Source organism: Ascaphus truei, unplaced genomic scaffold (genome assembly GCF_040206685.1).
Source record: "Ascaphus truei isolate aAscTru1 unplaced genomic scaffold, aAscTru1.hap1 HAP1_SCAFFOLD_1272, whole genome shotgun sequence".
NCBI classification, from domain to species: Eukaryota; Metazoa; Chordata; class Amphibia; order Anura; family Ascaphidae; genus Ascaphus; species Ascaphus truei.
The window spans coordinates 18692-32525 of NW_027454146.1; the positions used below are offsets into that span (position 1 = coordinate 18692).

The 13834-nt window shown below is 46.3% G+C and overlaps 1 protein-coding gene across 1 annotated transcript in view; it reads left to right on the top strand.

The window, feature by feature from the left end:
• Positions 1–444: 444 nt before the first annotated feature.
• The window catches only part of LOC142475568 (dynein heavy chain domain-containing protein 1-like), a gene marked incomplete at its 3' end in the record, with an annotated part of 79420 nt that continues 66030 nt past the window's right edge, over positions 445–13834 (top strand). Inside the window, exon 1 of the mRNA XM_075581365.1 lies at positions 445–599. Coding sequence (XP_075437480.1) covers positions 537–599 — 63 coding nt within the window. The remainder of the gene's footprint in view (positions 600–13834) is intronic.

Sequence of the window (13834 nt, forward strand, 5' to 3'; positions counted from 1 at the left end):
GCACCGCTTCCCCAGAGCAGCGCCCTGCATGCACCGCTTCCCCAGAGTCGCACCCTGCATGCACCGCTTCCCCAGAGCAGCGCGCTTCCCCAGAGCAGCGCCCTGCATGCACCGCTTCCCCAGAGCAGCGCCCTGCATGCACCGCTTCCCCAGAGCAGCGCCCGGCATGCACCGCTTCCCCAGAGCAGCGCCCTGCATGCACCGCTTCCCCAGAGCAGCGCCCTGCATGCACCGCTTCCCCAGAGCAGCGCCCTGCATGCACCGCTTCCCCAGAGCAGCGCCCTGCATGCACCGCTTCCTCAGAGCAGCGCCCTGCATGCACCGCTTCCCCAGAGCAGCGCCCTGCATGCACCGCTTCCCCAGAGCAGCGCCCTGCATGCGCCGCTTCCCCAGACAGTCCTCACTCTGCATGTCTGACTCTCTGTATTTGCTCCCTTCACAGGCTCCTGCAGGAGCTCTCACAAGTGCCCTGGCTGCCTCTCTGCCCCTCTCACTGCTACTCCTTCCACGAGCTACAGAGGGCATTATGCCAAGTGATGGCTGAAGCAAAGAGCCGGCTGTATCACTTCCTGACCCTGATCTCCCAAATCCTGCAACTGGTGAGCTGGGCGCGGGCGCCAGTGGGGAGTAATGGAGGAAAAGAAAGATGTGGGGGTGCTATAGAGAGCAGAGGTGTGCGCGTGTGTGGGGGTGCTATAGAGAGCAGAGGTGTGCGCGTGTGTGGGGGTGCTATAGAGAGCAGACAGTGGGTGCGTATGGGTGCTATAGAGAGCAGAGGTGTGCGCATGTGTGTGGGGGTGCTATAGAGAGCAGACGGTGGGTGCGTATGGGTGCTATAGAGAGCAGAGGTGTGCGTGTGTGTGGGGGTGCTATAGAGAGCAGACAGTGGGTGCGTATGGGTGCTATAGAGAGCAGAGGTGTGCGTGTGTGTGGGGGTGCTATAGAGAGCAGACAGTGGGTGCGTATGGGTGCTATAGAGAGCAGAGGTGTGCGCGTGTGTGGGGGTGCTATAGAGAGCAGACAGTGGGTGCGTATGGGTGCTATAGAGAGCAGAGGTGTGCGTGTGTGTGGGGGTGCTATAGAGAGCAGACGGTGGGTGCGTATGGGTGCTATAGAGAGCAGAGGTGTGCGTGTGTGTGGGGGTGCTATAGAGAGCAGACGGTGGGTGCGTATGGGTATCATGCACTCAATGCTTGTATAATAATGTATCATGTGATTAGTGCCCTATCAGTGTCTGTCAGACTATTAATGTGCAGTGAGAAAAAACTTCTAACAGCGCTCTAAGGAGATTATAAACAGTGATGGGTATAATGTGACTTCAAAGTTTACTGAGAATAAACAATATATATAATATTGGGCAGATCAAGTGCAAATACGTGAAAAATGAAAATACGTGAAATACAGAAATGCTGCTCACAACCCTTGGAAGGATGGTCCACAGGAATCCCTGTTGCTGGAACGTGTGGAAGTTGAAGGGGAGCGCAACTCATTCAATGGTGAATATGTGAAATTAAAAACAAACATAATAGTGCAACAAAGTCTCTATAGGTGTATCTCCAGATTCAGTGGGCTTCTATACATTCAGAACTCACATTTTGTCTGAAATAATCGAGCACGTAACCCAAACTCAGGTGGGTAATGATGGTGGGATGTGATTGTGTAGGTCCTCTCTCTCTGTGTCCTAGGATTCTCGGGGATGTCTGGATATCACTCAGAATGGTGCGATGGCAGTCGTGTATATGTGAGAGAAAACAAAATGCCAAACATAGTGTGTACCGTATAAAAAGTAACAATGTAATCACTAAAAACCATAAAGATGAATCTGAATCTGGAGATACACCTATAGAGACTTTGTTGCACTATTGTGTTTGTTTTTCATTTCACATATTCACCATTGAATGAGTTGCGCTCCCCTTCAACTTCCAGACTATTAATGTGCTGGGATATCCCAGACCGCTGGTCCCAGCTGTAATGTGGATATGATATGTCACAGATACATGTTACTGGGTATTAATGTGCTGGGATATCCCAGACCGCTGGTCCCAGCTGTAATGTGGATATGATATGTCACAGATACATGTTACTGGGTATTAATGTGCTGGGATATCCCAGACCGCTGGTCCCAGCTGTAATGTGGATATGATATGTCACAGATACATGTTACTGGGTATTAATGTGCTGGGATATCCCAGACCGCTGGTCCCAGCTGTAATGTGGATATGATATGTCACAGATACATGTTACTGGGTATTAATGTGCTGGGATATCCCAGACCGCTGGTCCCAGCTGTAATGTGGATATGATATGTCACAGATACATGTTACTGGGTATTAATGTGCTGGGATATCCCAGACCGCTGGTCCCAGCTGTAATGTGGATATGATATGTCACAGATACATGTTACTGGGTATTAATGTGCTGGGATATCCCAGACCGCTGGTCCCAGCTGTAATGTGGATATGATATGTCACAGATACATGTTACTGGGTATTAATGTGCTGGGATATCCCAGACCGCTGGTCCCAGCTGTAATGTGGATATGATATGTCACAGATACATGTTACTGGGTATTAATGTGCTGGGATATCCCAGACCGCTGGTCCCAGCTGTAATGTGGATATGATATGTCACAGATACATGTTACTGGGTATTAATGTGCTGGGATATCCCAGACCGCTGGTCCCAGCTGTAATGTGGATATGATATGTCACAGATACATGTTACTGGGTATTAATGTGCTGGGATATCCCAGACCGCTGGTCCCAGCTGTAATGTGGATATGATATGTCACAGATACATGTTACTGGGTATTAATGTGCTGGGATATCCCAGACCGCTGGTCCCAGCTGTAATGTGGATATGATATGTCACAGATACATGTTACTGGGTATTAATGTGCTGGGATATCCCAGACCGCTGGTCCCAGCTGTAATGTGGATATGATATGTCACAGATACATGTTACTGGGTATTAATGTGCTGGGATATCCCAGACCGCTGGTCCCAGCTGTAATGTGGATATGATATGTCACAGATACATGTTACTGGGTATTAATGTGCTGGGATATCCCAGACCGCTGGTCCCAGCTGTAATGTGGATATGATATGTCACAGATACATGTTACTGGGTATTAATGTGCTGGGATATCCCAGACCGCTGGTCCCAGCTGTAATGTGGATATGATATGTCACAGATACATGTTACTGGGTATTAATGTGCTGGGATATCCCAGACCGCTGGTCCCAGCTGTAATGTGGATATGATATGTCACAGATACATGTTACTGGGTATTAATGTGCTGGGATATCCCAGACCGCTGGTCCCAGCTGTAATGTGGATATGATATGTCTAAGATACATGTTAATGGGTATTCATTAAGATAAAGGGGACCAATAAAACTCAAACAATAAAATGTATAAATTGAACAGCACTGCGTAGGCTATATAGTAAGTACCGATGTACGGCAGTCACAACAGTATAGGGGGCTGTAGGGTAAACCCATATGTGACATTGATGTAGCGATATCCAATGCTATGGGAATGAGACCATTACATTAAATGTCCTTACACACATATCCCAACACACAGTGGATGGGGGGGGGGGGAGGGGGGGGGGTTAGCGGAAGGTCTGAGGATTGGGGAAACGGGGACTGGGAAGGTACACTATAGTTTAGTTCTCCACTGATGTCCAAATTCTCATTGCAGAAGACAGATAAATAACTGCCAAGAGTAGACCCAGAGATAAATACCTGTATGGTGAATTAACACCACGTTGGTGTTCATAATATACACAGTAACCATACAGTGAACCATTTAAATAAATGGCAATCCTGGTATCAATGATGTCAGAAAATCTTAGGTTGACCAAAAGTATCTACAATGTATAAACATCTGGTCATGGCCGGATGATTACACAGAATAATTGTCAGCCACTGGTGAGGTGCATATTAAAACATCCTCCCGCATGGTAATCGCAGTAACACAGTAAAATGCTCCGGTGCCTGGTAGCAGCTATCTGACGTAAACAGTGTAAGCTTCATCCTGGACTGACATGAGATCAGCACTCCAATGATTGCATCAGTGAATTACCTCATACTAAATCTATTTGCCACATATGTATCTATTGCCGAATCAATGGTACAGTGTCATTATGTACTCACCTTCAACAACATACCCCTACAAAACGTGTCATTTAACCCCTCCACTCCAAATGCGATTTAGGGTTAATCAGCCGGGTATAATGCCTTTATTAATGGCCTGATTAACCATTTCATCACCACACCTCCCCCAACTCAAAGCGCAGCCTCTGCCCCGACCCCCCACTTTCCCGAGACTCGGACGCCTGCAGTCTCATACCTTCTAAGCTGGGGTCAGCTTTCACCGCATCCCTAAACGCTGTCCCTAACACTGACCACCCACCCTTAGTTTCTAAGTCAGGGGTAACAGGGACAGGTAAAGGGAACAGTAAGTCAGCACCTGGTCGCGACTCAGTAGTCTGGCTTACCTGTCTGGTCTCCGCAGAGACCGCTGGAACTGTTGGTCCCAAATGCAGGGGGACAGGGGTTGGTTCTGCTGTGATCCCTGATGGCTGGCTCCTAGGGATCGCTGCAACATCTAACCCAGGCAATACCCCCAGTGCCCTCATGCCATGACCGGCACCCCAATCCAAAAAGACTCCTCTGGCCGCACCATGTCAGCGCGGACCAGGGTAATGGTGGCACCGGAGTCCAGCAATCCGTCTGGTTTCCGGTCTCCGATGGTCACCCTCCGCAGATACTTCTGCCAGACATCACTGGGCTGCATCCTCACTGACGCAACCTGATGCCCCTCCGTCTCCGCTGCTGGTTCCTGGGGGTCAAGCGCAGATCTCTTCTTTGGACGTCCCTCTGTGGGTTGATTCCACAGCTGGACTTGACTCCTCTGTGTGTGCCAGCCGCACACGGGCGACCGGCCTCACAGCTTGTGAGCGTTGCCCCTGATGGGGTCCACTGGACCTGGCACGGTCCGGCCAGTCTGGTCTGCTATGGCCGTCTCTGCTGCACTGGTAGCACCATTTCTCATGCCTGAATTCCGCAGGCTTAGAACTGTTCGGAGAAGAGCCGCCTGCTGCAGCACCTTTCACCAGGGGTGCATGAGGGGTCACTCGTCCGTAAACCGCTGCCAGCATGCGAATCCACTCATCAGCTGTAGCATGTGCCCCCATGAGGCAAGAAGTGCTGTTAGTCCAGAATTAGGGGTCTCTGCTACCCCCAAACCCAGTCTTTCACCAATATCCCGGGGAGCACCCTCTCCCTCCCCTTGTCCATCTTCCTCTTGGGGTGGCATCCTTCCGCCTACCCTGTGCTGGGGGGACTCCACTGCGGCTGCAGGTACCAGAGCTGTGCTGGCAAGCACAGAAATGCCTGCTCCATGCTGCTCCAAATGTTCTCCTCCAGCTGTGTCTTTGCTCAAGCAGCTGTTGGTAACCCATACTCTTTACACCGGGCAACAAGCCTGGCACGATCCCAGGACCAGAACCGTCCCGCTCGTCTGTCCATGATTCACCCGCAGGCAACAAGAGAGGGTGCAGAGAGTGACTGTGATATTCGCTTCTCTTGCAATTTGTGTGTGTGCCATCTCACACTTTGGGGGAGCTCTTAACTGAGACCCTCTATGATACAGTACCCCGTAAGATACTATATTATAGATTCAATCAGATCCCACACGCTGCCACCAGTTAATATAAGCCTGTTACGTAGACCAAGCTTTTTAACACATTTATACCTGGATCCTTTGATTGAACAAAAGCGTGAAATAAAATAAATTGCATTTATTCACAAAAAGAACACACACAGCTTGAATTACAGAATTATCACAAATAACACTTACTGAAACAAAATAAAATAGTCCTTGAACGAAAGTTCTTAAAATGTAGGTTCCAGGAATCAATTCCCACAGCGGGGTTGATACACAAACGGAGGCCTTTGGCTAGGGCATAACTTGCCAGCCCTATAACTGCCAGATTAAATAATTTCGTTCTGTCCTTGCACTGCACACTGTAGCTCAGGTTAATCTTCTTTTCAAGATGGAACTGACGAATCTAACTGGGACTAGCTCGGCAGGCATGGTTTTAGAATTTACAGTCGTATCCCTTACATGCGAGCCCAATCCCCTCCGTGGGAACATTTAACCCACCAATCCCTGTTCTGCCCATGCTAGGAACTACTGGCAAAAGTGTCTTCATGGTTTGCTAAGAGCATGTACCAAGGTGACATACCAGGCCAAACCTCCTACCTGGCGACAGTAAGTCTAGGATTTGGCTACCAAGTGTAACTGCCCCATACTGTGTAGCAGGATCTGATGCTCAGGGGTATCCTGGCCACTTTAACACTTAGCCTCTCTGAGGCTTTTCAACTTTGGATTTCTCATAGACACAGAGGCACCAACTTAGCAGGGTGCCCTTTGAAGCCCAAAGATGAGAAAGCCCTCAGCTCATGTACCCTTAACATATTTACATGTAAATACATTCCTTGCAGGGCTGGCAGGAAAAACTTCCTGCCTGTACAGTTTAAAACATAACTCAAATACAGTTTATCTATATACAGCTCAACCCCGTTATAGCGCGATCCGCTACAACGCAAATCCACTTATAACGCGGTCTGAGCATGGCTCCCGAATTGAAAGCCTCCATTTTGCCGCCTTATCTGCATCTCAAATCCTCCATTTTGCCGCCTTACGCTCTCCTCTTCCAGCTGTCCACGTGCTCATCTCTCTGCTCTCCTGCCGTCGTGCGCCATTGTTTTTTTTTTTTTTAAACATTCAATTCAATGCTTTATTGACTGCCAGACACAGACACACAATTAAACATTAATACATTTTGTACAAAACACATGCAGGAATTGAACTCGGGACCCTCTGATACCAATGCTTTGCCTCTTACCTGGCATGTTCCTGGAATGCCACTCTGTTCACCTGGAGCATGCCGGGCTCCTTTTGCCTTCCCAGCCAGGCGCATTACACGGCTGACGTGCGGTTGATGTGTTAATTAATAATGGTTCAGGATTTACTAGGCTGCAATGCTTCGCGTGACCGCCAGATGGCATAAATTCATGAATTGTAATGCAGTATATATATGTATATGTATAATATATATATATATATATATATATACAGTATATATATATATATATATATATATACTGTATAACAACAACCCCTATAACCCCTAACATACTCATACAGTACTGTATATGCATATCAATGATACTATAGGCCGTCCCCTGGCGAGATGTGTTTGCAGCAGAGAGAGAACCGCTGCTCTCTCTGCGCAAACATCGGCACATTAAAAATTATTTAAAATACATTTTTATTGATAGTGTAGATGTGCAGGGGGTCTCCGGAGCTGAACCACGTTGGTTTCAGGTCTGGGGACCCCCTGCTTCCCGAGATACAGCCCCCTTTATGAGGTGCCGGTATCACTCTGCGTTTAAAGGTCCCGATCACGTGATCGCGGCCTGTAAACAAAGCAGAGGGATACCGGCACCCCCTAAAGGGGCCTGTATCTCGGGAAGCAGGGAGTCCCCAGACCTAAAACCAAAACGTTTCTGCTCCGGAGACCCTCTGCACATGTACAGTATGAATAAAACACATATATAAATAAACACTCGTTCCTTACATTAGCGGCTATGTGCTACGGTAACGAAGCAGTATTTCTGTATTTTAATAATATTGTACAGTGAGCAGGGGGTTCCCTGAGCCAGAAATTAATGCTCAGGGACCCCCCCTGCTCCTGCACAATATTATTAAAATACAGAAATGCTGCTTCATTACCATAGCGGATAGCCGCTAAGGCAATGAAGGGGTTAACGCACCGTGCCCGCTTTATTGTGGGTAGTGGGGGTGGGTGAGGGTGGTATTTGGCCCTTGGTGTGAGTTTAGGACTTGCGGGGGGGTTGCGGGTGCACTTAACCCCTTCATGACTGTAGCGGTATTAATTGCTACGGCCGTGAAGGGGTTAAGCCCTCCCGCTACCCCCCCGCAAGCCCTAAACAGCCACCGTTGGGGCTAATACCCCCTTCACCCACCCCCACTACCCACAATAAAAAAAATACACACACAGCAGCCGCCAAAAAATAAATAAATAAATCGAAATAAATAAATAAATGACTATAAATAAATACATTTGAAATACATTTTTATTTATAGTGTAGATGTGCAGGGGGTCTCCGGAGCTGAACCGCGTTGGTTTCAGGTCGGGGGACCCCCTGCTCCTCGAGATACAGGCCCCTTTATGAGGTGCCGGTACCCCTCTGCTTGGTTTAAAGGTCCCGATCACGTGACCGCGGCCTGTAACCCAAGCAGAGGGATACCGGCACCCCCTAAAGGGGCCTGTATCTCGGGGAGCAGGGGGTCCCCGGACCTGAAACCAACGCTGTTGGTACAGTATAAATAAAACACACACACATCAATAAAGAATCGTTCTTTACCTTAGCGGCTATGTGCTATGGTAACGAAGCAGCATTTCTGTATTTTAATAATATTGTACAGTGAGCAGGGGGTTCCCTGAGCCAGAAATTAATGCTCAGGGGACCCCCTGCTCCTGCATAATATTATTAAAAAGACAGAAATACTGCTTCATTACCTTAGCTGATAGCCGCTAAGGCAATGAAGTCAGAATAGCATGTTTATTGGGGACATTTGATTTGCCCCCAATAAACATTGTAATAAACAACATACAGTACACCCCCTGTGTATTTAAAATACATAAACAATAAATACATGACATACATATTTTTATTGTGTGTTTTAAACCTGCCTGCCTTCACTGTAATATATGTAAAACCCCTCCCCCTATTGTGTGTGAAGCTTCCCTGCCTTCACTGTAATCTATGTAAAAAACCCTCCCCCTACCTAATTTGTCTGCTAAGCTTCCCTGCTTTGACTAATCTGTGTAAACCCCCCTCCCCCTAGTGTGTCAGTAAAATCTGCCTGGCCTGTGTTTCTGTGAGTGCAGTGTACTGTATGTAAATGTGGGGAGGGGGATCCCGTGTAAATAACCACACCCACTACCCACTACCCACGGCCCCTCCGCTGCTTGCTGCAAAACAGAGACAAAAATGAAAACATACAAAGTAATGTCCCCTAACCCCTTAATCACCATAGCGGTTATTAACCGCTACAGTCATTAAGGGGTTAACCCACCCTCACCCACCACTCGGGATGCCTACATACCCTCCCACACTAACCCCCCCCCCCCCGTGAGGCCTAACCACCCAGTCAGTACCCACAAGGGAGGCCTACCCACATACCGTTGGGGAAACCCCCCCCCCACCCCCAGTACCCACAATAAAAACAGTACAATGACACACAATAAACATCATTCTATTTATTAAATACATTACCCACCCCCTGTGCCCCCCCCCCCCATAAATACAAGATTTATTCTTTTACATACAGGGTTCATAACGCAGCCCCACGCGAGTCCCCGGTGGGCTGGCAGGGCACCTGGACAGACCTATAGTTTACCAGCAGCCCTTTTTACACAGGTTCTGGAGGCCTGCTGGTGGGTCCCGCCAGCACCATGGCCCCCAGGTGGTCTCCTTGGGTCACTGTGGGCCACAATTGGGTCCCCACGGTAGGCCCGCGGATGTCTGGGAGCCCCGGGTCAGACCCACAGGTGTCTGCGGGGTCTCGGGTGGTTCCTTCGGGGGTCTGGGGAACTCACGAGTGCTCACTACGGGTCGGCGGTGCCCCCACAGAAGTGGGACCACACATCATCATCCCCGCATGTGTCACCCGTGTAACCACCAGCCTGATACCCTTGGGATACCCGAGGATACCCGCAGGTGGTCTCCAGAGGTCCCACGCAGAACCACGGAACCAACCCTGAATGTAAAAAAAATAAACCTGGCCTATACATTCAATACATACACCCTCCCCCCCAACCACGGGTCTTCTACTTAGAAGAAAGAAGAATACAGATGAAGATGGATTACAAGTAGAAGACCCGTGGATTGATTTGGATTTATAGTTTAATATTTATTTTTTTATGGTTTATTATTTTATGGGTTCCTGATCGTGGATTGGTTCGTGAGTAAGCTGCGCAACGGGAGTCGGTGGGGTCAAGTAATGGTAAGTGAACTACAGTAAAGAAATGTATTTTATTTAACTTGTTAATTTTTTCAAAAGGTTTTTTAACATGTGTATTTTTTTTTTTTTTGTGGTATATCATTTCTTGCCACTGTATGTATGTATGTATATATGTCTAGAGAGATATATAAATACTGGGTAAGAAATTATGTTGTTTTAAAAGCTTGATTTGATGTGTTTTAAATTAATTTGTCTATGCTGCTATGCTTTATTGTGAGTTTAAAGTATTTTAAAATTAGATAGATGTATTCCTTGGTATTGTATTGTGTGTTGCCTTGGTTTTAAAGGTTGTATTCTGGTCGGTACTGTATTTTTTCACAGGCTAAATTGTTCTGCTCCAGGCGTGAATTAGTTAATTGTTTCATTGTTGTTGATGGAGTGTGAATTGTTTAGGGATGTAAATAATGATTGCTAATTGATTTTTGTTTACTTGGTTGATTCATTTGCAGAATGTATATGGTTCATAGATTTTATGCATAATTTATATTGGAATTTGAGGTGTTTCATTGGCTTGTGATGATATAGATTGTGAGATCAGTTAGGATTATTAAAGGAAATTGATTTTAATGTAGTGTCTGTATGGAGAAGTGTTTGGTTGTAGGACAGTATGGTTTTGATAACCCTTCTACATTTATTTGTATATTGGTTCATCGTGTGTATATATACTGTGTATATGTATATATATATCTCTCTCTCTCTGTATATATACAGTATATATATATATATATATATATAGTTGCATGATGAAGCCACTGTACAAATTCATGGGTGAAGGGTGGGTATCGGGCCTGTGTGGCTTAACCCCTTAATCACCTTTGCGGTTATTATCTAATAAGGTTTTTAAGGAGTTAATTGATATCTGAATGTAATTGCAATGTATTGGCTTTGTATTTGCTATGTATGTTGTGGACAAGACAAGGATTTTGCTGGCAACGGACACTTCGTATTGATGAGGTCAGTAGTACTTTATTTATTTGTATATGCTAGTTAATGTTTTTAATAATGGGCAATTAATCTATTATCCATATCTGGATAATAGTTATTTTGCACATTATTGTACTGTAGGTGTTGGGGGGGGAGGGTGTATGTATTGAATGTATAGGCCAGGTTTATTTTTTTTACATTCAGGGTTGGTTCCGTGGTTCTGCGTGGGACCTCTGGAGACACCCTTGGGATACCCGAGGATACCCACAGGTGATCAGGCTGGTGGTTCCACGGGTGACACATGCGGGGATGATGATGTGGTCCCACTTCTGTGGGGGCACCGCGGACCCGTAGTCTGCGGGGATGACGATGTGTGGTCCCACTTCTGTGGGGGCACCGCGGGGCCGTAGTGAGCACCCGTGAGTTCCCCAGACCCCCGAGGGAACCACCCGATACCCCGCAGACACCTGTGGGTCTCACCCGGGGCTCCCAGACATCCTTGGGCCTACCGTGGGGACCCATTTGTGGCCCACGGTGACCCAAGGAGACCACCTGGGGGCCATGGTGCTGGCGGGATCCACCAGCAGGCCTCCAGAACCTGTGTAAAAAGGGCTGCTGGTAAACTGTAGGTCTGTCCAGGTGCCCCGCCAGCCCACCGGGGACTCGCGTGGGGCTGCGTTATGAACCCTGTATGTAAAAGAATAAATCTTGTATTTATGGGGGGGGCACAGGGGGTGGGTAATGTATTTAATAAATAGAATGCTGTTTATTGTGGGTCACTGTATTGTTTTTATTGTGGGTACTGGGGGTGGGGTGTTTCCCCAACGGTATGTGGGTAGGCCTCCCTTGTGGGTACTAACTGGGTGGTTAGGCCTCACGGGGGGGGGGGTTAGTGTGGGAGGGTATGTAGGCATCCCGAGTGGTGGGTGAGGGTGGGTTAACCCCTTCATGACTGTAGCGGTTAATAACCGCTATGGTGATTAAGGGGTTAGGGGACATTACTTTGGATGTTTTAATTTTTGTGTCTGTTTTGCAGAAGCGGAGGGGCCATGGCCAGGATGGGGGGGGGGGGTAACGGTATGTGGGTACGGGGTGATTGTGGTTAGACCTCACAGTATGCACATTGGGTCCCCCCCCTCCCCACATTTACATACACTGCACTGACAGCAATGCAGGGAGGGAGATTTACTGTAACAGAAACATCTCTACACTGAAGGCAGAATCTGTTTAAAGACCCCTCCCCCCTCCCTAATTTAAAATGTGCATATAAGGGGGGACTCCATTTTGATTGCTAGATAACCATTTTTCTATATACATTTAAGTCTCAGGAACTAACCACATGCCATATGCCATACGTAATTGTGCCTTCCAGGCAGATCTGAGAAAATGACCTCTCACCCACTTATCGCTAGCTGAACTGTACTTGTTCAGACTTATTTTGCCCTGTAGAAAACAGGAACTTGTTCCCAGCCATATTGAGCATGAGTTACACAAGAATGCATTACACAACATACTGTCCTAAAGACTGACATTTCCTTTAACTGCCTCCAAGTTCGGTATTAAGGCCCCTTCCCAGACAATAAACTGTCTATGCTGTCTAACTGTCATTTTGCTGAGATAGACAGACTGTGAATTAAAAGGGGAAGTATGTTCTCATATCTGTGTTTTTTCTATGCTCAAGTTTGCTATATAAACTGACTGTAAACCCTTTAATAAACGAGAGAACAATTTTTGACAAAGCTTGTCTGACTCGATTACTGTCTTCTCCCGAGCTCGTCCACCATTTTGTTTTCCCAGATCATCAGTGCTTTAAGAGTGGGCTAAATCCTCCGGAGGTTGAAGTCATTTAGAGTTGGCAGCAGGTGTATTCTCACGCTAAGACGTCAGAGAATACGAGGATACATTTTCACTAATGTTTCTGTTAAACAGCTTACACTGAAGGCAGAGAGATTTAACAGAAACATTAGGGGGAGGGGGCTTTAAACAGATTACACTGAAGGCAGGGTGAAAAAGGGGATGTACTGTATTGTTCATCATGTATTTTGTTTATTGCAATGCTGTGTATAATGTATACTGTTTTTTACAATTAGATAGATGTAATCCTTGGTATTGTAAGGGTTAGCTTTGGTTTTAAATTGTGTTTTCTGGTTGGTACTTACAGTATATATTGATTTTTGTTTACTTGATTGGTTAAAATAGTTGACTTGTTTGGAAGTGTTTGTATTTACTGGTAGAGTAGCTTGCAATTATATTGTTAACATTCATTTGCAGAATGTATATGGTGCATAGATTGTATGCATCATTTATACAATGTAAATGCAATGTACTGTGTGGATTGGAATGTTATGTTTTATATTGTAAGATCAGTTAGGATTATTAAATGGATTATTATTATTATTGTCTGTATCGAGAAGCGTTATTTGTAGGACATTATGATTTTGATAACCATTCTACATGTATTTGTATATTGGTTCATCATGTGTGTGTATATACTGTGTGTATATATATATATATATATATACAGTGTTCGACAAATCACCCAAAAATCTACTCGCCCAACCAAACCATCTACTCGCCACCTAGTCCCGCCCCCAACTCCGCCCCTAGTCCCGCCCCCAACCCTAGTCCCGCCTCCAACCCCGCTTTAAAATAAAATATATAAATAAAATACATTTAATAAATTCCTAGTCATAACAACATTCGTTTTTGACATAAATGTATTTATTGTATTACATTATACTACAATTAGTCCTTGTTACGTGTGTGTGTGTGTTTGTGTAAAT